Source organism: Bos javanicus, chromosome 2, assembly GCF_032452875.1.
Source record: "Bos javanicus breed banteng chromosome 2, ARS-OSU_banteng_1.0, whole genome shotgun sequence".
NCBI classification, from domain to species: Eukaryota; Metazoa; Chordata; class Mammalia; order Artiodactyla; family Bovidae; genus Bos; species Bos javanicus.
The window spans coordinates 28,378,770-28,402,934 of NC_083869.1; the positions used below are offsets into that span (position 1 = coordinate 28,378,770).

A 24,165-nucleotide genomic window follows, 5' to 3' on the forward strand; every position below is an offset into this window, starting at 1 on the left:
GAGTTGGGCTAGATCAGAGTGAGTGGGGTTATAGATTTTTGACTTGCACTTCTTATTAATATTCATTAGATTTGGGTATTATCGAATCAATGGTGGTTTATTTCAAAAATTTCTGGATCTTTTACCTGTACTTTCATGTTGTTTAACTATTATCTTAAGATCTTTTTGTCTTTTTCTAGTCTCTTCCTCTACAGATTTCTCCTTGTCTTTATACTAAGTTGTCATAATGGGTTACTCAAAGAACATTTTTCTAAAGCAAAAAAGTAAGCAAAGCAAAACAAACAAGAAAATCAAGTTGACACAGAAGAGAATGTGAACTGACAAGCATGTTACTTTGGAAAAAAGCGTGATTGGAAACAAACAGTAAACATATATATGGTGGCTACTGAATTAAATGCAAATCTCATGTAAAATGGAAGTTTGCAAACAGACCAGTGATAGACACAGGGTAGAGAAGGGTACTGATCATAAAGAGCTGTGAGAGAATTTAGGGGGCAAGTGGTGATTGCAGCCATGAAATTAAAAGACGCTTACTCCTTGGAAGGAAAGTTGTGACTAATCTAGACTGCATATTTAAGAGCAGAGACATTACTCTGCCAACAAAGGTCTGTCTAGTCAAGGCTATGGTTTTTCCTGTGGTCATGTATGGATGTGAGGGTTGGACTGTGAAGAAAGCTGAGTGCCGAAGAATTGATGCTTTTGAACTGTGGTGTTGGAGAAGACTCTTGAGAGTCCCTTGGACTGCAAGGAGATCCAACCAGTCCATTCTAAAGGAGATCAGTCCTGGATGTTCTTTCGAAGGAATGATGCTAAAGCTGAAACTCCAATACTTTGGCCACCTCATGTAAAGAGTTGACTCATTAGAAAAGACTCTGATGCTGGGAGGGATTGGGGGCAGGAGGAGAAGGGGACGACAGAGGATGAGATGGCTGGATGGCATCACTGACTCGATGGACGTGAGTCTGAGTGAACTCCGGGAGTTGGTGATGGACAGGAAGGCCTGGCGTGCTGCGATTCATGGGGTCACAAAGAGTCGGACATGACTGAGATACTGAACTGAACTGAACTGAACTGAATGAACGGTCCTGTATCTTGACTATGATGGTCATTACTGGAATATGTGCAGTTATCAAAATTTATAGAACTGTATACTTTAAAAGGGTAAGTATGTAAATTATATACTTCCCTCACAATAAGAATGTGGGGGAAGTTACAATCTGAAAACAAATTTAAAAATTAAAATAATGACAGCGTGTCGCATAGGACGTGGGTGGGCGTGGTTGTATATGTTCTTACCTGCGAGGGGCAGCTGTATTGGTTAAGAACATGGCCTGAGAGCCAGAGGACCTGAGTTCACCCTGGAACTTTATAACCCTGGAAGTTATAAAATTCTCTGTTGTCTCAGTTTCCTAACCTGTCAGCTGAGCCAGCATCTACCTCATGGGGGTTACTGTTAGGAATAAACAACAACAAAGACAATGACAAAACAGGAATGGGAACTGAAAATTTAAGGCTTCGCAATGGGAGAAAGTCTCTAATGTTTTCTTTTTCTTCACCTCATGCTTGGTGGGGTCATCCTTGTCTCTGCTGAAAAATAGTATTCATCACAAAACCCCCACACGTAAGTCTGCCCAGCCTGCCATATCAGGCAGCCACTGCTGAGGAAATGCTCTGGAATAAACCTCAGAGAGAGAATAAATCACCTCTCATGCCACGCTCCCTCCAGGTGAGGACTGAGGTCATTGCAAAAGGCATAACAAATAGTCAACATAATGTACCAAACTAATAGATTCTATAAGGAAAACTAAATGGAAAATTTTTCTTGAGCGCTAGGCACCTCTGGCTGAAGAGACAGTGGAGCCTGTGTTATTATAGATGTAGTTGAATCAATAATACTTTTTCATTCATTTCTTTTTCATTTTACAAAAAAGCCTCTTTTAAACAAAGAGGTAAGGAGATATTATCGAGGGCAATTTTTCATGCTCACCATGGATTATATTCTGAGATACCTCATTTTTCTAAATAGCTTCATTTCTGGTTTTTCCTTTCTTTCAGAGATGTATTCAATTCTCTTCCAGCAGCATGAATTCATCTGGAAAGCTATGACAATCAATTAAGTAAATGAGAAAATAGAATGCTTGTAATTATGATAATCGAGCTATATGAAACCCATGCTCTTAGGCCTACTACCCACACATCTTTAAGCAATATATTAATTAAGCTTTGGATAATTGTTACAATTAGGATCAAGCTTTTATCAGTTTTAAAAATCACTTTGAGAAAAATGAAATATTTTAAAAATACATGCAGCTGTCGGTTTTTAATGCAATTCATTATTACGACTCCATTGTCATTTGCCTGGCTGCATGGAGACAATTCCAGGATGCTTTTCTGATGTGACTTTTCATTGACAAGTGGAGGAATTTCATATGTTGCACCTTTTTCAGATGTTTTTCTCTTTCTCTAAGCCAGAGGTTGGCAAACTTTTCCTGTAAAGAGCCAGATAATAAATATTTTAAGCTTTGCAAACCAAGAGGCAAAGTTGAAGATACAGGAAAGTACTTATATAACAAGCAACACATTTTTTTCAGTTTGTGTATTGATGGTTTGAAAACATAATAAAATAATGATTGAGTATATTTTTAATTTTTTTGTAATACACATCTACTAATGAGAAAAGTGGAAATCTTCCTGTTGAGATATTTTGCTTAGTTGGGGTTCAATGTTAGTTTCTCCTATTGATGAGTCATTGCAAATGTTTACTGTGAATCCATTCTTAGCCAGCTGTGGTTCACAGAGTGTAGCTTGCCAATCTCTACTCCCGATCAATGTTCTCAACTATAGGGTGCAAGAGAATCACCTAAAGGGCTTATTAAAACATAATGCTGAGACACAACCCCGCTTTTCTGGGGGAGCCCAAGAACTGGCATTTCTAACAAATCGTTATTTGTCACTGATGCTCCCAGTCTGAGACCATACTTTCAGAGCACTGCTCTTGATGTCGGTCCTTGTAACAAGTCACATTGGTTCCACATGTATTTGTTAACATATGGTATTTGTTTTTCTGACTTCACTCTGTGTGACAGATGCTAGGTCTGTCTACATCACCACACATGATCCAATTTCATTCCTTTTTATGGCTGAATAATAGTTCACTGTATATATGTGCCACTCTTTGCAGGGCAGAACAGAGATGCAAATGTGGGGACATGGGGACACAGAGTGGGAAGAGGAGGGTGGGATGGATTGAGAGAGTAGCACGGACATATGTATAAATATATGTTACCATGTGTAAAACAGATAGCTGATGAGAAGCTCCTGTACAGCACAGGAAGCAGCTTGGTGCTCTGTGATGACCTGGAGGGGTGGGGGGGAGGTTCAAGAGGAAAGGGATATATGTACACATATAGCTGATTTACTTTGTTGTACAGCAGAAACTAACACAGCACTGTAAAGCAATTATACTCCAATTATAAAATTTTTTAAAAGTCACATTGAATACAAGTCTTATTTCATGTTTTTATGTTCTACTCACATTTCAACTCACCTGATAGACTTTACCTTTTGAGCTATTAGTCTCTTGCTTGCAAAGTCAGGTATCAGCAATCAGCACCTACTTGTTAGCTGCAAAGAATGCCTGACTGATAGTTTTCCAGTCTCATCAAACTTTTAAGAGTATGCAATATTCCAAAGGATACATGTGTGTGAAATGTAAGGATGACACTTTAGCCTTGGATTTGACATGTCCTGATTCACTGTACATTATCAACATAATGCTCTTTGCATTTGAATTTGTTGGCATGTTTAACCATTACATTTAACAGAGACTTATGTAAAGTTGCCAAAGGGCAAGGAAGATAGTAGTTTCCTAAATCCTGGAGTAGTCCATAGCCTACTAAACCAAGTCATCTCTGAGTTGACTATCAAGTTGCTATGGGCTCTTGTGCACAAGCTCCAAGTGATTTGAACTGTCACTGATATTGAGGTTGTGAGGAAGGTTAACGAGACAACAGGACATCAGCTAATCCCAATAATCACATCTCGCCAAAGAGATTCTTTCAGAAAAGAAGCCAAGTGGAAAGTCTGTTCTGCTTCTGTTTATTTGTCCCCATGGTTTAAAAAATCAGCTTTATGGAGCCATAATCTTCCTCATGACAGATGGGCTTATACATTAGCATCGTGCTTTCAATCAACACTTTACATTTCATAAGGAAGGTGAAGAAACTGAATGTAAAGACATTTTCAGCATCTATTTTTCAGTTTTATAACACTGATACAAAAAATAGTATTCTGATTAGCAGCTTGATTGGCAACCCATGTAACCCTAAGTTGTACTACAAAACTGGAGAGTGCACTTTTACAGACAATTACATTTGGTGAAACAGTATGTACAATTTTGACAAATAAATACATAAATACAATCATTCATATATAACGACATACCTAAATGTCAATTATCATCAACAAGCGTTTCTAGTAAATTGCTTCTTTCATTCACAAGTTACTTTGTTGCTTATAAAAACTATCTTCACCTTTACAGAAGAAATTACATAATCAATTCCCCCCTAAACCCACATATTAGGAAAGGTAGAAAATGAATCCCAGATGTTTTATGGAAATATTTCAGTCTTTTAATAGAAGAGATTTGATTGAAAAACTCCTTCCTTAGCTTCTCTGTAAAGAGTTTCTTTTCCCCATGTCATGTCACACAAAGGGGTTTTGTTCTTCTGAATTTATTTCAAATTGAAAACGATCTTCATTTTTTGATTTTGGTTTTTAAAAATACAATAATATATATTGAAACTGACATTTGCTCCAATATAAGAAGACACAAAGCCACACAAACTAGCCACCAAAGACAGATTCCCCCCCAAAAAAAATTTTTAATGAAAATTTAAGAGTATAGACATGAAGTATTGATATCTTTTGTTATCTGATGCATAATGAACAAAACAAGTGGGGGGACAGTGAGAAGGTTTTCCTAAAATTGTCTGAATTGACTTCTGGTAAAATGTTGTCTGAAACACTATTTTATGTCAAAGAAATAATAATAAGTTTAAAAATGGCTTAACAAATCACTGATTTGTTAACTAATACTAATTTGGCCAGTGTCATAAAATTAGCAAAAGTAGAAAATTAGAGCTTTTTCCTGATCACTTGATTTAAACGTTTTTGGAACATTCAAAAAACAAAGGGCAACCATGCTTTAGGCTATTGAAACTGGACAAATGACCTTGCCTCACCAAGTTCCATGCAGAAGGAAATGTACATAGCAAGCAGATTCTAGCAATACATACAGCTGGGAAGAAGAAAAAAATGCCTTTAAAAATATATACATATGGTTTTTGATGAATATTTACATGTTTGTCACATGGGTACTACTTAGCATAAAAAAGTTAGGAAATAGTTCTTTAAGACATGATTCTCGATTTTTGCTCCTTTTCAAGACTAGGGCTCTATTCATAATGTACTCACACACACTTATAAGTGGCCCACAGATGTATACATGTGATGTTTATAATGTGCAGTTCCTTAACACTGAAGGTGGCTCGACTGAGCACAAGGTAAACGCAAGACGTTGGCATAAGACTGGGCCTTGATTCGACTACATGATGGACAGGCAAACTAAGTTCAGAGTTGTGAGACTTTTCCAGTGATTGGAACTCACAGCAGTTGCAACTTGGGGGTTTGAGGGTGGCTCGCCTTGTGCTGATCCATCTTTCTCCAGGCTACCTAATGTTATTATCTAATCAAACTCAGTGGTCCTGCTGACTTGAGATGAAGATGTATTAAGGGACAGGAAGGTCTGTCTCCTATTAGGTTCTCTTGGGCTGGAGATGAGAGATTCAGTGTTTTCAAGAAATAAGCCTTGATTTCCATTTGTACATTTCATCTGCTTATTTGCTATGAACTCCCAGAGGGGCTTGCAAAGGGCAGGTTTAAAAAAAAGGTATACTCTTTCAGTTGTGGTGCTTTCTTTGAACAGAAGCAAACAGAAGTTTTCTAATGAGTGCTGGAAATGTGCAATGTGTGGGTTTGCTGAGTGTCTATTCTTCTGCCAGAGGTGGACTACCTCTGCCAGGCTTCAAAGTTCTTACTGAGAACCCAGACCAAATGTTTCCTGAGATCTAACTGGATGTGATACATTTTGCAAAGCGTGTGCTTCAGTGACTATAATGTACCTGCAGCCAGAGGCTCCTCCCTCAAGAAAGGCAGCTGCCTTTCCTGTCAGCACCCTGGGATATCAAGGCAATTCACTGAAGTAATAACTTATTCATTGAAACCAGAAGAAATGACAGAGAAATCGAAGCCTTCCCAAACACCTAACATATTTAAGGAAAAGTCAGTCTTAAAAGAATCAGGTGCACTAATTGTTATATTTGATCTGTATTTTGGCAGATATTATACTACAATGATGTTACTACTACTGATGACCATCATGGCAATTATGTAGTTATTTTAACATTTAGCATAATGCATGATACACTGCTTTAAGTAGCACCTTTAAAACTAAGGATCCCCAAATATTTAGCAAATGCAATTTGCTCTCACAGCACCTGTAAGGTAGGTGTTTTTTCCAGCTGTTTTATAAATGAGTGTATGGAAGCACAGCAAACTGAAGCTGCAGGCTTACATGATTCACATGATGGCAGCCATAGAACCTGAACTCAAGCTTCCCCACCCTTCCTTCCCATAATCCTCAATCACAGAGCTTCCAGAATACCCCTGAACAGCATTGCTGTTAGAGATACTTGAATGTATTGGATGTTAAAGAGATTGCATCTATCAACAGTAGACCTAAATCCTTCAGTAACATTGCTCCCTCCTCAAATAGTTTTTCATGAGCTTTGTAAATGTATGGAAGGGGCATTTGACACCAGTGCTAAGCTCATGCTAATTATAATGCACATGTAAATTTCTATTTTTTCTCCGTGTCATTTATCATCCTTCTGGCCTCCTACAGACATTTCTACACATGTGCCTGTCTGAACCAGAAACTGTAAAAGGTATTTAGTGACATTGTACGGAAGGAAGCAGGTGAAATTACATTTGGCAAAGTCTCCTTGGAGGCACCAGGTAATGTTTGTTCTGAAAGAGCAAAAACAAATCTCCTGTTTATTTTTTAAGTAGCATTTTATATACATTCCACCTGCTGACCAGGTTTAATCCTTGGATCAGCAAGCAGAGTTGTCTTCCAAACAGAGAGAATATTTGATTCTCAAGTATAAATTTCCATTTTACTTAACTGCAGCCTCCCTACCAGTACTAAGTTCATTTCTTGGTGGAATTGGAAATACTGTACACATTCCATGGCAATATATGTTAAAGTTCAATGTAACATCACATGCAGTATGAATCATCACATCCAGTGTGTCTCCCTGACTGTGCTGTTTCTGAATTGTTTTTGATAAAGTGTTATTTACTTTTGCAGAAAGAATATGAAGACATTACAATGAGTTCCAGTTTCCCAGAACCAGATTTTTTTTTTTAATCTCAGATGCACAGTATGTAAATCCTAGCCTTCGTTAGGAAGTTGCTTTTTGAGATAAATGCAGTACCTTAGGACCTGAGAATGAAATCTGGCCTTGTAAACCCATGTATTATTTCTATGAGCATAGCTTAACGTGTGGAAATTGGCGATTCAAAAAAGGAACTAGGATTGGGAAGAAAAATACTTTTTATAAACCCCTTCACCAGTTCATTTCCCTTGGTGACACCTGTAAAATACCTACACTCTAAGCCTCATCTCTTAAAAAAGAAAAGAAACACATATTTACATTGGTAAAAATCCTAACATCTGAGATGTTTCTTGCTTGACATGTCATTCCAGATTCTGTGCATTTCTTCTGGAGAGATCTGATGCACGGTGATCACTCGGCGGTACCTACACAAACTATAGGCCATTTTCCAGTGATTGAAGCCACTGTTCTGGAAAGGATGGATGCCCAGCTTTCGAAGACACAGTCCCACATACACATCCTCCAGGTGAAGCAGCCTGGTGTGGAGTGAGGTCTTGTAAATGAGCTCAGCCACATCAGCTGAAAAGATATAGCCGGTCCCCGAGCAGAAGGGCGGGTAGTTGCTGTCAGGGTACAAATCCCTGGGCATATACCACTTACTGCGGACATCTCGGATGGGCCCTCCGTTGATGACATAGCCAGTAAAATACCTTCTTCGTGGCTTGGTGGAGGGTTTTAAGAGTTTGTAAATAAGGTTGTCCATGTTGACAAAAATGTCGCTGTCTGTTTTCATGACATACTTGGCTTTCGCACAAAAAGTGGCCACCCATCTCATCCCCATCAAGGTTTTGAGGGTAAGGTTATGGTAGGAATCAATGAAGTCCTCCACGATGATGTCGTGAAAGATTTGGCTCTCTTGCTCCACCATCTGGTTGAGAACGGGATCGGCGTTCTTGCCCAGGAGGAACAGGGTGGCTATCTTGATCCCTTTGAAGTTGTTCTCGTCGCCCCAGGTCTCTCGGATCGCCTGGCGGGCATCGAACTCTTTATGGGTGGTGCTGATGAGGATGACAAGGAAAGGAATGTTTTTCTCACATTTGGTGGGCTCGTTTATCAGAAATTCAAAAGAATGGGGGTTTATAGGTCGAGTTCTTATGTTGCCAAAGGTGAAGTTTTTCCTTGCAACCGTCAGATGGCTGAATGGCTTGGAGCCCGTGTAGGAGGAAGTGGGGCGCGTTACGCTCAAGTACCAGAGAGCGCTGGCCCAGCACACCACGGTCAACACGTACAAACAGGAGACCTTCGAAGCCATTGTCCTGAGAGCACGTCTATTCCCAGTATTGAAGAGTATGCCTTCTCGGCATCAGTTTCTTTTCGTTTGGCAAAGGTTGCATAGTACTAGGAACTTTTAAAGTTCGACAGATCAGCGTGAGTGCAGGACTGTCCATGGGCCTCAGTGGCTGTCTGGCATCTCTGTATTTAGTCTACTTGCCTCCAAACCTGAAGCAAGGGTCCATGCCTCATCAATCTTCCTCTAAACTCTGCAAAATCAATAAAGTACAGTTGTCGTTCAGATTTATTTAGTCATTTCACATCCTCAGATAAACATAATGAGCCTGTAAGAATGACCCATGCTGATTAAAATAAACATAGGCATGCATTTCCATCAGTATTGAAAACTCCCTGACACAAGCATTCTACCTTTCTTTCCTTGCTGGAAGGTGTTTATGGATATTCATACCTCCGTGGGATTAGCAAATATACTATAAACTAAAGATGAATGTGAAGGAAACAGAATATTCGTAATTGTCATAAAAGATTCCCTCTTCACAAGAGGCCTTCTTTGCAGTTAAATACTTTTGATGATAAAGTCTTCTTCTAACCAGGGAAGTCTCACACACAGTCTCATATTTTCTCAAGTCTAAGTTATTGTTTGTTTGACTCTGATGAAGTAATCATTCTGATGAGGTTAATCTCAACATCTCCATGCTTTCTCTAGCTCCATTCTTGAAAATGGATTGCCAGTAGAAAATCTCTGCTGATAGTATCTCCCTTGCCTTTTGCCTTTTAGAAGTCATTCCCAACTTCTCCTCACTTTCCCCTTTCTTTGGGTCTCACAAATATTACTTCCTCATTCTTTCCATGACACTTCATATGGAGAATATCCTTACTCCTCATGCACGGAGACCGTGGCTCTAGTGACCTCCAGACAGTGAGCAACATTCATTTTGGAGCTGATCTAAATGGTACCGCTTTTTGTGGTTTTTAACAATTCACCCTTACGTCTCCTTGGTGAAATTATACCGTCTCCTTTGTAATTCTTTTTACTTAGTTACACTTGCCTATAAACACAGTGGGAGTGTAGTAAGAGAGACCATGGAGCCTGGGGGCCAGAAATTCAGTGATGTGGCAGAACTCTTTAACTGGTGTTCAAATTAAAATGTTGCCCTTCAGAAGCCTAATCCCTTCTAGACCTTCAGCTGCTAGCATGTCAGTTATAAATATATGCCAGGTTACAACATCCATTCATGTAAATAATCATCTCTTCCTTCTTGGTTAGAGCAAAATGTGTCTTGGAAGACAGAGACAGCAAATAATGGAAATCAGTTTCACCAAAGTCTGCTTCAAAGAAAACTGTGCTCTTGGATGTATAGACTGTATTGAAAGAACTCAGGCAGGAGGAGAAGGGGACAACAGAGGATGAGATGACTGGATGGCATCACCGACTTGATGGATGTGAGTTTGAGTGAACTCCAGGAGTTGGTGATGGACAGGGAGCCCTGGCATGCTGCAATTCATGGGGTCACAAAGAGTCGGACATGACTGAGCAACTGAACTGAACTGAACTGGGATTATAGACTGAAAATCATTTTTCCAAGCACAATAGTGATAATGAAATGAAAAGACCTGATGGGCAACAGTGGAGGCAACACACACCTTCTTGTCTATGCCAAGCACTGCTGTGAGTATATGATAGTATGAGGCCAGCAATAACTCAGTGTAGTTATGGTTCTAACTAAATGAACATCAGAATGGCTTCAAGCAGCATGACTCCAGGCACAGTCAGGCCTCCATCCAACCCATATTAAACACTCTGTAAACACAGGCTCCAGTATCCCTGGCCTTCTGGAGGGAATTTCTGCTCTAAGTTGCACTGAAGGTGATTTAAAAAAAAAAAAAAAAGGTGAGAAGTACAACAAGCTTTGAAACTTTAAGCAGTAAGTCAAAGGAAGTGAGAGAAATCAGCAATAGAGAATTTAGTAAAGGACTTCTCACCTTGGGATATACAGACATCGCCTCCATTTGAATGCCACAGGGATGTGAGTGAGTCTCAAGATGGGACTAGAAACCAAACTTTCTCCACCACTGTCCTAGCCTAGGATCTGATTCTTAGGAGCTTGCCTTTATCATCATATATGATGATATAAGCCCTTGTCACCTTTCATACTTTTCTATTAAACTGTGAGCCACCTATCATTGAGCTGTTAAGGGACTACCCAAAAGCATCAACTGGAAGAGGCTTCTATCCAGTTCTCTTCTGGAGTCACTAATCAAGCTATCAATGGAGGGGTGGGTTAAGAATGGGGCGTGTGACATGCTGGAGAAACAGAAATAGAACCCAAATGCCTCCTCAAGGAACTCATAATCCAGGAGGAAAGACTTCAAGTAAATGATTAGAACAGTGGGATAAACATTTTCATCATAAGGCTAATGGAATACACAGGACAGCTGGGCTGACGGACAGGGCCTGGGAGACCTAGGGATGGTCCTGCAGAATGTGCAGAGTTCTGCTCCAAAGGGCACCATTCTCCTTACACTGCAAAATCAATCCCACTCCTCCATCTCCTCCCAGAGTTTAACAAAGAGGTTGCCTTGGGGACAATGGCAAGGAAAGCTCAGAAAAGCTATCCAGTCTGAATCTTCAAGGACATCTAGGAATTATCTGGATGAGGGTTGGGCATTTTAGGCAGAGGGAACAGCATATGCCAAGTCAAAAAGTGAGAGAGCCTGTCACACGCCAGGACTGTAAAGGAAGAGGAGACGGTGATGGAGGTGGTACTTACAGAGACAGGCAGGGGGCAGATGGTGAGTGGCACTCAGAAACTGTTTGAGCTGAGGAGCTGGTTACCCATCTTTGCAGTCTAAAGGGTGTAAGGGAGGATTTTTACCTTCCCCAAATCCTGTGCACTGATTTTCAAGAGCAATTCATTCCTCCACATAAAGGATATCTATCTCCCATAGTTCTATGCCCCAGAAGAATTAGTGAAAATTCATTTTATCTGGTAACTTTCTGCTAAGATTTTCTAGCAGAAGAGACTCCATAAATATAGGTACCTGAGCAGTTTAAAAAGAGCTAACAGAGGGAGAAACAGGAGAGGAATAGGCGAGAACATGAAGTGAGTACATGTATTTACATACATTTTCATAGAAGAATGAGCATTCTTCCCTATTCAGCTAACGAACATGATGCTTCTTACCACTTATTGTAGGTCTCATTTAAAAATGTATATAGCACACCAGGGGCCTCTCTGGTGGCTTCTCAAGATGGTGAAGAATCTGCCCGCAATGTGGGAGACCTGGGTTTGATTTCCTGGGTCAGGAACATCCACTGGAGAAGGGAACAGCTACCCACTCCGGTATTCTTGCTTGAAGAATTCATTAGACGGAGGAGCCAGGGGGTTGCAAAGAGCCAGACTCGACTCAGCGACTAACAATTGCACTTACTTTGGTCTTCCCTGGTAGCTCAGCTGGTAAAGGATCTGCCTGCAATGTAGGAGACCCCAGTGTGATTCCTCGGTCAGGTAGATCCCCTGGAGAGGAGTTAGGCTATCCACTTCAGTATTCTTGGGCTTCCCCAGTGGCTCAGATGGTAAAGAATCCACCTGCCATGCGTGAGACCTGGGTTCAATCTCTGGGTTGGGAAGATCCGCTGGAGGAGGGCATGACAACCCACTCCAGTATTCTTGCCTGGAGAATCCAATGGTCAGAGGAGCCTGGTGGGCTACAATCCATAGGGTTGCAAAGGGCTGGACACGACTGAGTGACTAAGCACAGCGCACAGTACACCAGGCACTGTGCTGCGTGCTGCATTTGATGTCATGGATTTCATAGAACTTTCTTGCTCACAGTGTTCCAAGAGAGGGATTTTCTCCATTTTATAGATGAGGGGATGGCAACTCAGAGATACTAAGTAGCTTGTTCAAGACCACACATCAGGTGAGTAACCAGGCAAGTAGTCTCCCCAAGCTTCCTGAGGCCTGTTAGGACAACAGGCAAAATCCTTGGCACAGGAAAGCCCAGGGTGGAAGGGAGCATCTTGGGCTGCTGTCCTCCCAGAGACACAGGTTTATTTTCTTAGATGTGTGTCCATCGCTTGAATTTTTTTTTCTTAATTCATTTTGGTTTGCTACACATCACACAACATCAGTTCTGTGGGGCTCCCCAATCAACAAAAAAATTCTGATTTGCAAAGAGCAGATTGAAGGTGAAGATGCTGGGGGTAGGGGTACCAGCTGTAGATGTTGAAGAGGTTCAGAAATACTGTAGTTTCTTTTCTCTGAAGTCCTGCAAAAACACACACACTGAAAGAATCACTCTTTCTATTGACTTTTTGTTTTTTTCAGACAAGAACAGAAGTAGGCACAGTGCTACATCTCGGTCCCCCATAAAAGAGAGGCTTTGAAATGGGAAAAGAAATCAGCCAGAATCTAAGGAGTAGCCAAGGATACTGTGGACCCACAGCAAGGGGTGCTCAAAAATGTCCTTTTTGCTCATAACCAAACAGATTTCCCAGGTGGTCAAGCAAGCACAGAGATATGCCTCTGGACCAGAAAGAGTAATATAAGTAAAGAGAGGAGAGAGTAGCCTGGTGCATTGAAGTCTAAAGGGTAATTTCCTGTATGTTGGATGAAGTTGTTGGTAACAGGCCAGATGCTCTTGTTTTACTCCTTGAGTAACTTGCTCTGTAGTTTTCTGTGTCTCAGTGGCCTTGGGTGTAAAATAAGGGCAAAAATAGCATCTGCTTTGCTTCCAAATCCATTATAGGTATTGAATTGCTGGGGAGAGAATGCTAGGCAAGCAGATGATATTGGGATACAAACAGCACGTTCCAATGGGGCGAGGGGCTTCTGTCAGTCCATGGGTTCAGGATTTGGGATCCAAGCACATGTATTGATCGATTCTTCTAAATACGTAGGATTGCCTGTAAAGATTTTCCTGCTAGAGAACTCTATTTTCTTCCTGGAAAACTCAAGGCTGAAAGTCCACTGAAAAGTTAAGAAAATTCATCAGCTTAATAGTTCTGGGGAAGGAGTGAGTGGAATCCTCCAGACAGCAGAATCCTCCAGAGAGCTCCTTCAGTTTTACAAAATTGAAACAAAACAAAACAAAGCAAATCCCTGTTTAACAGACACCTTAATGGTATAAGTAAAATAGCAAGTGGCACAGATAATATTTGTTACTCCTTTTAAGCATCCTTCCTTCGTGGCTCCGATGGTACAGAATCTGCCTGCAATGCAGGAGACCTGGATTCAATCCCTGAGTCGGGAGGATCCTCTGGAGAAGAGAATGGCTACCTACTCCAGTACTCTTGCCTGGAAAATCCCATGGATAGAGGAGCCTGGTGTGCTACAGTCCCTGGGGTCACAGAGAGTTGGACACGACTGAGCTACTAAACTGAACTGAACTGAACTGAGTGACTAACACAGACTATAAGGACTGACTACACATTAACCTGTCATCCATTAAATGCAAATCCCTCCATGTAGAAACATTTAAGTACAATATTTAAAAGATTCCCACCCACCCCCACCCCGGGGCCTTTCTGTATCACAGGTTACCTTCATTCACAGAACTTCTGTAACCATCCACCTTCACGTTTCAGGAAGTTAATGGGGCAGAATTTTCAATTTGAGAGGCACATGTTTCTCCTAGAAATTGCATCTTGGATAGTCTGTTATTTTGAATAACTTATTGTTTTTAAGTCTCTGAATTTGTGAAAAGTTCTGTTGTATAGCTAGAGGTCAGTCCTAATAACAAGTGGGTAGTGTCCCTTGGGTGATGTATGCATGGTTTGGGTGCCACGTTCACGTCCTCCATCATAGTTCAAGCAGGCACAAGTCAACTCTGACTTCCTAAACCTCAGTTAGCACTGAGCTGGTTTCACAATTATTTTAGCTGCCCTGCACCCACGGGTAAGCTGCTAAGTCACTTCAGTCGTGTCCGACTCTGTGCGACCCCATGGACTGCAGCCTACCAGGCTCCTCCATCCATGGGATTTTCCAGGCAACAGTACTGGAGTGGGGTGCCGTTGCCACAGGTAAGGGGTCCCAGCAAATGGCCTGCTTTCATGTCCTCTGTCTTAAGGAATATAACAGCTCCTTCACTGGCTCAGCAGAGATGCACTGAACACCTGCTGACGCCAGGCTCTGTTTTCTAAGATGGTAAGATGGATGGAGAGCTTACTTTCTAGGAGAGGTAGGCAGATATTAAACACGAAAAAATACGTTCAGATAGAGATACATGCTGTGATACAAATAAAGTGATGCGGCGGGGGATGGAGACTGAACAGCGCTGCAAGGGGACAGGGCTACTTTGGTTAAACTGGTCAGTCTCTAAGAGGGGGACAGTGGAGTTGAGAATAGAAGGTCTCAAGTATTTCTGATTTAGTTCTTGAGTCTTTTACTAAGTTTTTGTTTCTTTGCTTGGCTCTTTGGGATAAATGCTTTCTTAGGAACATCTTTTTGGTTTTTGATCTCTGCCCTTCTCTTGTTTTTTTGGCTTCATGTTCCTCAGCTATGGCCTTTCCACACACTCTTGCAAATGTCCTACATGCCTAGAGATGTAGGTTAGCTACTGTATTCATTGGCTAGGGATTCTGTGACAAATAAACACAGAGTAGGAACTTAAATGAGGTACGTTTATTGCTTCACAGTCCTAAAGGCTGGAAGTCTGAACAGATGTTGGCTGGGTTCACTTCTTCCAAGGGCTCTGAGGGAAAATCTGTCCCATGGCTCTCTCCTAGCTTTGGGCATATTGTTGGCCATCTTCGGTGCCCCAGGGTTGTAAATGCATCACCCAGATCTTTGCCTTCATCTTTCCTTGGCGTTCTGCTTGTTTGTGTCTCTGTGTCCAAATTTCTCCTTTTTATAAGGATTGTCTGTGCTCATACTCAGTCGTGTCTTGGCAACCCTTTGGACTGTAGCCCACTAGGCTCCTCTATCCATGAGATTCTCCAGGCAAGGACACTGGAGTGGGTTGCCATTTCCTCAGGCAGTGGATCTTCCTGACCCAGGGATTGAACCTGTGTCTCCTGCATTGCTGGCGGATTCTTTACCCACTGAGCCATCAGGGAAGCCCCTTTATAAGGACACTAGTCGTATTAAATTAGGGTTCACCCTCATGACTTCATTTAAAAACCCTGTTTCCAAACAAGGTCACCTTCTGAGGCCCTGGGCTAGGACTTCAGTGTGTCTATTTGGAGAGACATAATCCCATTCATAACTACTTTCCTGGGTAGCAAGAAAATGAAATATTTTGCTCCACAAGAATTCACTACTCCACACATTTTATTTTCTTGATTTAAGCATAGAAATTCTTGGGGTTTGGTAAATTAACTTTAAAAGGATGAACGATTTGTAACTGTTACAGCATTCAAAGGACGATGGAACATGCGTGTGTAATGGGACACAAACTTTGGTTTGCTTTTACATTAGAAACAAAGCTAGCTCAGAGTATACGTTAAGAGCACGTGAAGAATATGACACAATTTGTTTATCTTACTTAAGCAGCCTTTTGTTCCTGCCACTTCTCTTTCCCTGGAACCTTCCTTAAAAACTAATTAGTTGAGAAAGCTAAGTCAGGGCTGTGGCGAATTTTCCAAAAGCTTGGGGGCCAACAGTTCTTGAAATACTGATCTGGCTTCTAGAAAATAAGGACAATTCTCCAGTGTCACCTCAAATTAACAGCATTTGTATTCTTCAGAACAAATTTTGAATATTTAGAGGCCATGGAGGAGTACAAAAATGGTCTTAATGTTAAAATCTACATAGTAACTTTAAATTCATGGTGCAGAAAGATAAACCGGTTGAAAAGAAAAAAAGCCCACTTGTAATTAGTTAAAATAGAGGAATGAAAACAAGACAAATTCAGAGAGAGAGAGAGAAGGCTAAATACTAGTGCTTATAAAATGCTCTTGAAATGAATGCGAAGCTGGCTGTACAATGCATCACGGTAGTGAGTAGGTAAGAGATTCGTTCTGAAAAGTGTTTTGATCTCAGATAACTTTGCTCACAGCCAGTGAATCAGTGAAATCAAAGAATCTTCGCTCTGTGGGGAAATTCAAGAATTCAGACCGCAACAGAACTAATTGATAAACGAGCCCCAAAAGCCAGAGAGTCGACTCAGCTGCATTAATTTAGCGAATGGTTATCTTGATGCCATGCTCCCTCCCTTCCTCTCGTTCTTATAATTATGCTCTAAATAAGCACAGGAGAGGAAGAAATAAAGCACTATTAACACCAGATAATGGTCCTTGAAGGCAGAATTTCATAAACCATTATGTTATACAGCTTGCTAACTTATTATCTTTCCAAATCACAGAGGGCTGGCTTTCTCTCCTGGCCTTTTCTCTCAAGTAAGCCTCCTTGGCCGTGGGAGGCAGCATAGCCATACAAGCTGAAATCCCTGAACACTCGTAGTAACTGTAACTGTTCTGACTCTTCTGCCTCAGGAAGACAAAGAGCTAATTTGTTCCTTAAAAAAAAAATTAATTATGAAGCCTTTCAAGGAGACCCCATAATTGAACTTAGCCAACAGATCATTTGCAACGAGGATGTGGCAGAAAGCAAAAGGTAATATTCATCATGACTTGGCAGTTGAAAATCATTTCTCTCTCAAATCTGGAAGAAATTATTTGAACCTTTCTTTCTTCAGTTCAATATACCTTGAAATTTATTGCAAAGGGCCTTTATAAATCCCTGCACTGAGAAGAATGGGGCCAGCTTGAAAGAGGAGTACTTGGGATGAGGGTGCCTTTGTGTGGGCTTAGGGCTCTTGCTATTCTGAAAGCTACACTCTATTTCACTGCAGAGAAAGTACACTTCAAATTAGAAGGGAAGAGTATAGCTTTCTTCAAATCAATGTGTTGCCCTAGTTCTAGAATTCAGGAAAATTTTAAACATTGCTACAATCCTCTCAGGGAAAAATGAAAATGAGGATATCTCATTATTTTAAATAAATGCTTGGCTTTCCTTTGCAGTGATGGATACTCTGTCTCGACTGCCTCATATGAGACACATTTTTAAAGATGGGCAGAGCGATCACTTATTTAATCACAGGAGCCTGGGAGGCCGGTAATGCGGTTGGGCCTCAGATAGGGCGTCTCTACTGGGAGAGGAAACGCTGGGATGTTTTATTACAGATTTGGAAGAGCACACGAGGAAAGACATCCTGCTAATATAAACAGCAGCTGGGAGAATTTAAAAATGATGAGCTATGTGATACCAAAAAGAGTTTTCACTTGGCCCATTATTTTGGGGGGAAGCTGACAAAAATGGGTATTTTTAGAAGCTAGAAAGATGTTAGTGTATTGCCATCTAAAATTTACAAAGTCTAAAGAGCAATATTTCTTAGATAGCTCATGACAGAGAGACGATATTATTTTAGGTCATATTTCAAAGAAAGATATAAGTACCATAGCCACTGATAATATGTGGATGAGAATTTGCAATTTTTATTTTCCTTTCCCCCCTTTTCTAAACTGAATGCCCCTTTATGCCATATCACTTCACTGGAATACATAATAGCCCCACATAATCTCATGTAGACGCCGTCAATGGAGATTATTCTCCAGGCAGTCAGTCTTACGGCGCTAGAGGTGCTGGATTCGACTCCCAGGTTTTAGTCATTGCTTCTGAACTCAGTGCATCTCTCTGCCTTGTTTCCTCATCTGTTCAGTGAGAATGATAATATCTGGATATTCTTTTCAGGGTCAGTGTTAAGGATCAAATTTCAAAAATTATTTGAAAGTAATTTGTAAGCTGAAGACTGCTACATGAATTACAAGTATCATCACTGTTAATATAAACATGATAAAGACGAATCCTGAGAGGACTGTTTACAAAAGGTTTCCTGAGCAATGATCCGTCAGTGCATCTTGAGTATGTGGTGCAAAACCGATTTTCTTACTTGGCTGTTGCCCTCAAAAGCTTGGTGTTTCCAGATGATTCTTTTCATAAGAAGTTTCAATGTCATTTTATAATACCTATATTAAAAAGGTCTTGCACTTTTGGAAAAAAAAGAGAGGGAGAGGAAGTTTGCAAGTTGGAGGGAATGTCATTATCGGTATTACTATTGGCACTAATGTGAGATAGAATTAAATGTTATCAAATAGGACTTGAGAATATGAAAAATCTACCAGATTTTATTAGCCCTTTGAGTAGCATTTACATAGCCATAATTAATATTCTATGTACATGAAGATAGGCTGAAATGACTATGTCGTGATTCTTTTCCAGATGCTTAAGACAAAGTCAATACAAAATTCATGACTTTTTTCTTTATTGGGTTGTCAAGGTTTTTACTAGAACTTAATGGAAAGATGAAGAAGGTCTATACAGTCAGTCAAAACAAGACCCAGAGCTGACTGTGGCTCAGATCATGAGCTCCTTATTGCAAAACTCAGTCTTAAATAGGAAAAACCACTAGGCCATTCAGGTATGACCTAGATCAAATCCCTTATGATTATACAGTGGAGGTGATGAATAGATTCAAGGGATTAGAAACGGTAGAGAGTGCCTGAAGAACTATGGACAGAGGTTTGTAACATTGTACAGGAGGCGGTGACCAAAATCATCCCCAAGAAAAAGAAAAATAAGACAGCAAAGTGGTTGTCTGGGAAGGCTTTACTAATAGCTGAGAAAAGCAGAGAAGTGAAAGGCAGGGGAGAAAGGGAAAGATATACCCAGCTAACTGCGGAGATACAGAGAATAGCAAGGAGAAAAGAACAATGCAAACAAATAGAGAAAAACAACAGAATGGAAAGACTCGAGATCTCCTCAAGAAAACTGCAGATATCAAGGGAATAATTCAGGCAAGGATGGGCACAATAAAGGACAGAAATGGTATGGACCTAACCGAAGCAGAAGAGATCAAGAAGAGGTGGCAAGAATACACAGAAGAACTATACAAAAAAGATCTTCATGATCCCGATAATCACGATGGTGTGGCTACTCACCTACAGCCAGACGTCCTAGAGTGTGCAGTCAAATGGGCCTTAGGAAGCATTACAATGAACAAAGCTAGTGGAGGTGATAGAATTCCAGCTGAGCTATTAAAATTCTTAAAGATGATACTGTGAAAGTGCTGCAGTCAGTGTCAGCAAATTTGGAAAACTCAGCAGTGGCCACAGAACTGGAAAAGGTCAGTTTTCATTCCAATTCCAAAGAAGTTCAATGCCAAAGAATGCTTCAACTACTGCACGACTGTACTCATTTCACATGCTAGCAAGGTAATCTCAAAATCCTTCAAATTGGGCTTCAGCAGTAGGTGAACTGAGAACTTCCAGATGTACAAGCTGGGTTTCGAAGAGGCAGAGAAAACGGAGATCAAATTGCCAATATCCGTTGGATCATGGAGAAAGTAAGGTAGAAAAATACCGAGCTCTGCTTCATTGATTACGTGAAAGCCTCTGTGTGGATCACAATAAACTTTGGACAGTTCTTAAAGAGATGAGTGTACTAGACCATCTTGCCTGTCTCCTGAGAAACCTCTATGGAGGTCAAGAAACAACAGTTAGAACCAGATATGGAGCAATGGACGGCTCCAAATTGGGAAAGGAGTACGTCAAGGCTGTATACTGTCACCCTGCTTATTTAACTTCTATGTAGAGTACATCATGCAGAATGCCAGGCTAGATGAGCCGGCCACAAACTGAAAATATCAACAACCTCAGATACGGGCTTCCCTGGTGTCTCAGATGGTAAAGAATCTGCAGCTGCATTGCCTGCATTGCAGGCAGCTGCAATGCAGGAGACCCAGGTTCAATCCCAGGGTCAGGTCGAGAAGATCCCCTGGAGAAGGGAATGGCAGCCCACTCCAGTATTCTTGCCTGGAGAATTCCATGGACAGAGGAGCCTGGCAGGCTACAGTCCATGGGGTTGCAGAGTCAGACACAACTGAGCTACAAACACTTTCTTTCACTTTCAGATATGTAGATGCTATCATTCTAATAGCAGAAAGTGAAGAGGAACTAAAGAGCCTTTTGATAAAGGTGAAAAAGGAGAGTGACAAAGCTGGTTTAAAACTCAACACTGAAAAAACTAAGATCATGGCTTGCGGTCCCATTACTTCATGGCAAATACAAGGAGGAAAAGTGGAAGCAGTGACAGATTTTATTTTCTTTGGCTCCAAAATCACTGCAAATGATGACTGCAGCCATGAAATTAACAGATGCTTGCTCCTTGGAAGGAAAGCTATGACAAATCTTGACAGCATATTAAGAAGCAGAGACATCACTTTGCTGACAAAGGTTTGTACGGTCAAAGCTATGGTTTTTCCAGTAGTCATGTGAGAACTGGATCATAAAGAAGGCTAAGTGCTGAAGAATTAACTGATGCTTTTGAACTGTGGTATTGGAGAAGACTCTTGAGAGTCCCTTGGACTGCAGGGAGATCAAACCAGTCAATCCTAAAGGAAATCAACCCTGAATATTCAGTGGAAGGGCTGATGCTGAATCTGAAGCTCCAATATTTTGACCATCTGATGTGAATAGCCAACTCATTGGAAAAGACCTTGATGCCAGGAGAGATGGAAGGTAAAAGGAGAAAGGGGTAGCAGAGGATGAAATGGTTAGATAGCATCACCAACTCAATGGACATTAATTTGAGCAAACTCCAGGAGATAGTGGAGGACAGAGGAGACTAGCGTGCTACAGTACATGAGGTTGCAAAGAGTTGGACACAACTTAGCAACTGAAAAACAACACTGGAAATGTACTATTACACAGTAAGTCATCACTGTGACACAACTAAGAGACAACCAGTTTTCATCATCAAAATCAGCTTTATGAATTGTTCCATCGTCACCCAAAGGAACCTCTGGGTGACAATGATGCTTTTTTTTGGCAGAGTAGCTTTTTAACTATGTGCTTCAGTCCCTGGGTTGGGAAGATTCCCTGGAGAAGGGAATAGCTACCCACTCCAGTATTCTGGCCTGGAGAATTCCATGGACTGTGTAGTCCATAGGGTCGCAGAGTGTTGGACATGATTGACTTTCACTTCTGTTTCTGAAATCCTGTTTTGTGTACAATATTCTTATTGTTTAATTTAGTTTTGTCTGCATTGGGTCTTCGATGCTGCGAGCTTGCTTTCTCTAGTCCCGGCAAGTGGGAGTTATTCTCTAGTTGCTTCTCATTACCGTGGTTTCCCTTGCGGAGAATGGGCTCTAGAGTGTGTGGGCTCAGGTTGAGGTGCGCAGGCCTCGTCGCTCTGCAGCCTGTGGGATCTTCCTGGGACAGGATCAAAACTGTGTCCCCTGCATTGGCAGGCAGACTCCCAACTACTGGACTACCAGGGAAGCCCTATAATATTCTTAATTTAGTACCCACTGGCCAATCAGATGGAAGTGCTGATGTTTCTTTCATTCTCCTTCTCAGTCAACTGCCTTGGTCCTTCACAGTCCTTGCCTCTGCCAATCCTCAGCCTTGCTTCTCACAGTTCGTTCACCAAACCCTTGCTCAGCTTCATCCTCACCAGACACTCTTTTATGCCTGAGATTTCCATTTCTACACATTTTCTTCTGTTTACAAGTTCCTTTTCGCTGAAGATTCTTATTTCCCCAACGGTTAGACACCCAGCCTGCTGATATTCATTCTACTGCCCTGTTGAACTCTTCACCACAATCCGCCTTACCTACATAGCTCTACAATCTGTTTGCTCCTCTAGTTTGGATTCCATAGGCAGGGTTTAGAATATTTATCTTCCCCATGGGCTTTTGGTTCAGTTCTCACTTGAGTATCATTTCTCTTTTCTCTCTCCCTACTGCATAAATCTCCCACTGTTGCCTGTCATCTTTCTTCTGACTCCTGTGCCTTTAAATATTGTGGGGTAAGGTCTGATTATCAAAGAGACTGAGACAGTTTGTCTCTTGGACAAAACACAGGATTGACAGTTGACATGAAAAGATTCTAACTGTAGCTCTGCCATGAAATCTCTTTGGAAACCTACCCCCATCCCCTGGACAACTCTCTCTTAATTTAAAAACTGCATTATCCTGGAACTTCCATGGTGGTCCAGTAGCTAAGACTTTGAGCTCCTAATGCTAGGGAACTGGGTTTGATCCCTGGGTGGGGAACTAGATCCCACATGTTGTAACACAGAAGGTCCTGTATGTCATGGGCAGCCAAATTAAAAAAAAAAAAATAGTGTTTAAAAAAATTTGTATTAATCCTCAGTGATTGGAAATCCTGCCACTAGTCCATGTTTTCTCAGCCCATTTGGTGAAGGACTCTTCCAGATTTGGTGTTTTCAGCCTCTCCATTCCCACTGGCTCCTCTTTTGTTTTCAGAAGTGCTTATCTGCCTTTGCTTAAAAAAATGACAAGAGTGAGAGCAAAACCTTCTCCGACATCACATTAAATTAGCAGTACATTTTTCTCCTTCATGTCATATCCAGAGCCCCTAAATGAGTGCTCTTGCCTGTTTTCCTCGATTTCCTCATCTGTTCAAGTCTTGCAATTTATCAGCATGCCCGGTGCCGCCCTCCCCGCTCTCAGCTGCCTTTGACATTCTTGGTCCCTCTCTACTTTCAGCTTTTGTCTCGGCTTCCTTCTTATTCATTCCTTCCTTCTCGCTGCTCAGCTTTCTGGTGGTCCTCTGTGTTTTCTCCTCTGCACCTCTCCTCTGTCTGCTCTTTACACTCTGCAAACCAGTCCCTGGGCCTCCCTTTAGTCTCCTCAGCATGGGGAGCTCATTCGTTTGAGAAAAGGCTTCTGCTGTCAACCTTCCAGGAGTGCTCTCACCAGAAAGGTGAACCAACTTTATCTGTCTTCCCATTTTCAGAACTGTTTTATTTGTAGCAAAGCAGGGAGACATGTGCTTTCCATCTGCCTTTTGCTTCCCCCTACCCCCACTGAAGACAATTTATTTCAGAATGTAAGTGTCCGAGTCCAAGTTCTTAAACAGGGAAGTCTGTACCACAGACAAACTCAACAGGCTAGGATAGGTTTTGCTAATGACAACAAGAAGTAAAAAATGATTCTGTGCTTCCTGCCCACCTACATATATGAGAGGTTTTACTTTTCATTATATTTGAGATGTCAGGCTGTTTCTGAAACTGTTAAAATGTTGTAAAGTCCTATTCAAAGCGTGTTTTTACTTGGCCCATTAAAGATGACTTTTCATGAAATTCTGAGGCTATTTTTTGTTTAAGGACTGCATTTTAATAGTCATTTTTCCAGTAAGTCATAGACAGATGGCACCGGTGACTTTTCTAAGAGATTTCAAGCTATTTGCTTTCCTTTTCCTTTATTATATAATTTGAAAACCCATCAGACAGTTTGAAAGTTTTACAAAAGTAGGATTTAGGAAAGGTCTTTACGTATAATTGGAAACAGTCATTTGTGAGAGAAAATAGTCTTGGAAAAAAATTTCACTTGCCATTGAACATTATGTTTCTTCAGTCAAAACTAATACCATTTTCATGAGTGG

At 41.1% G+C, this 24,165-nt stretch overlaps 1 protein-coding gene across 7 annotated transcripts in view; it reads right to left on the minus strand.

Annotated features, from left to right (window-relative positions):
- Positions 1 to 4,082: 4,082 nt before the first annotated feature.
- The window catches only part of B3GALT1 (beta-1,3-galactosyltransferase 1), a 625,710-nt gene continuing 605,627 nt past the window's right edge, over positions 4,083 to 24,165 (minus strand). For all 7 annotated transcript variants that reach the window (XM_061436178.1, XM_061436215.1, XM_061436198.1 and 4 more), the window contains one exon: positions 4,083 to 9,001. In XM_061436178.1, coding sequence (XP_061292162.1) covers positions 7,792 to 8,772 — 981 coding nt within the window. In that variant the 5' untranslated portion in view covers positions 8,773 to 9,001 and the 3' untranslated portion in view covers positions 4,083 to 7,791. The remainder of the gene's footprint in view (positions 9,002 to 24,165) is intronic.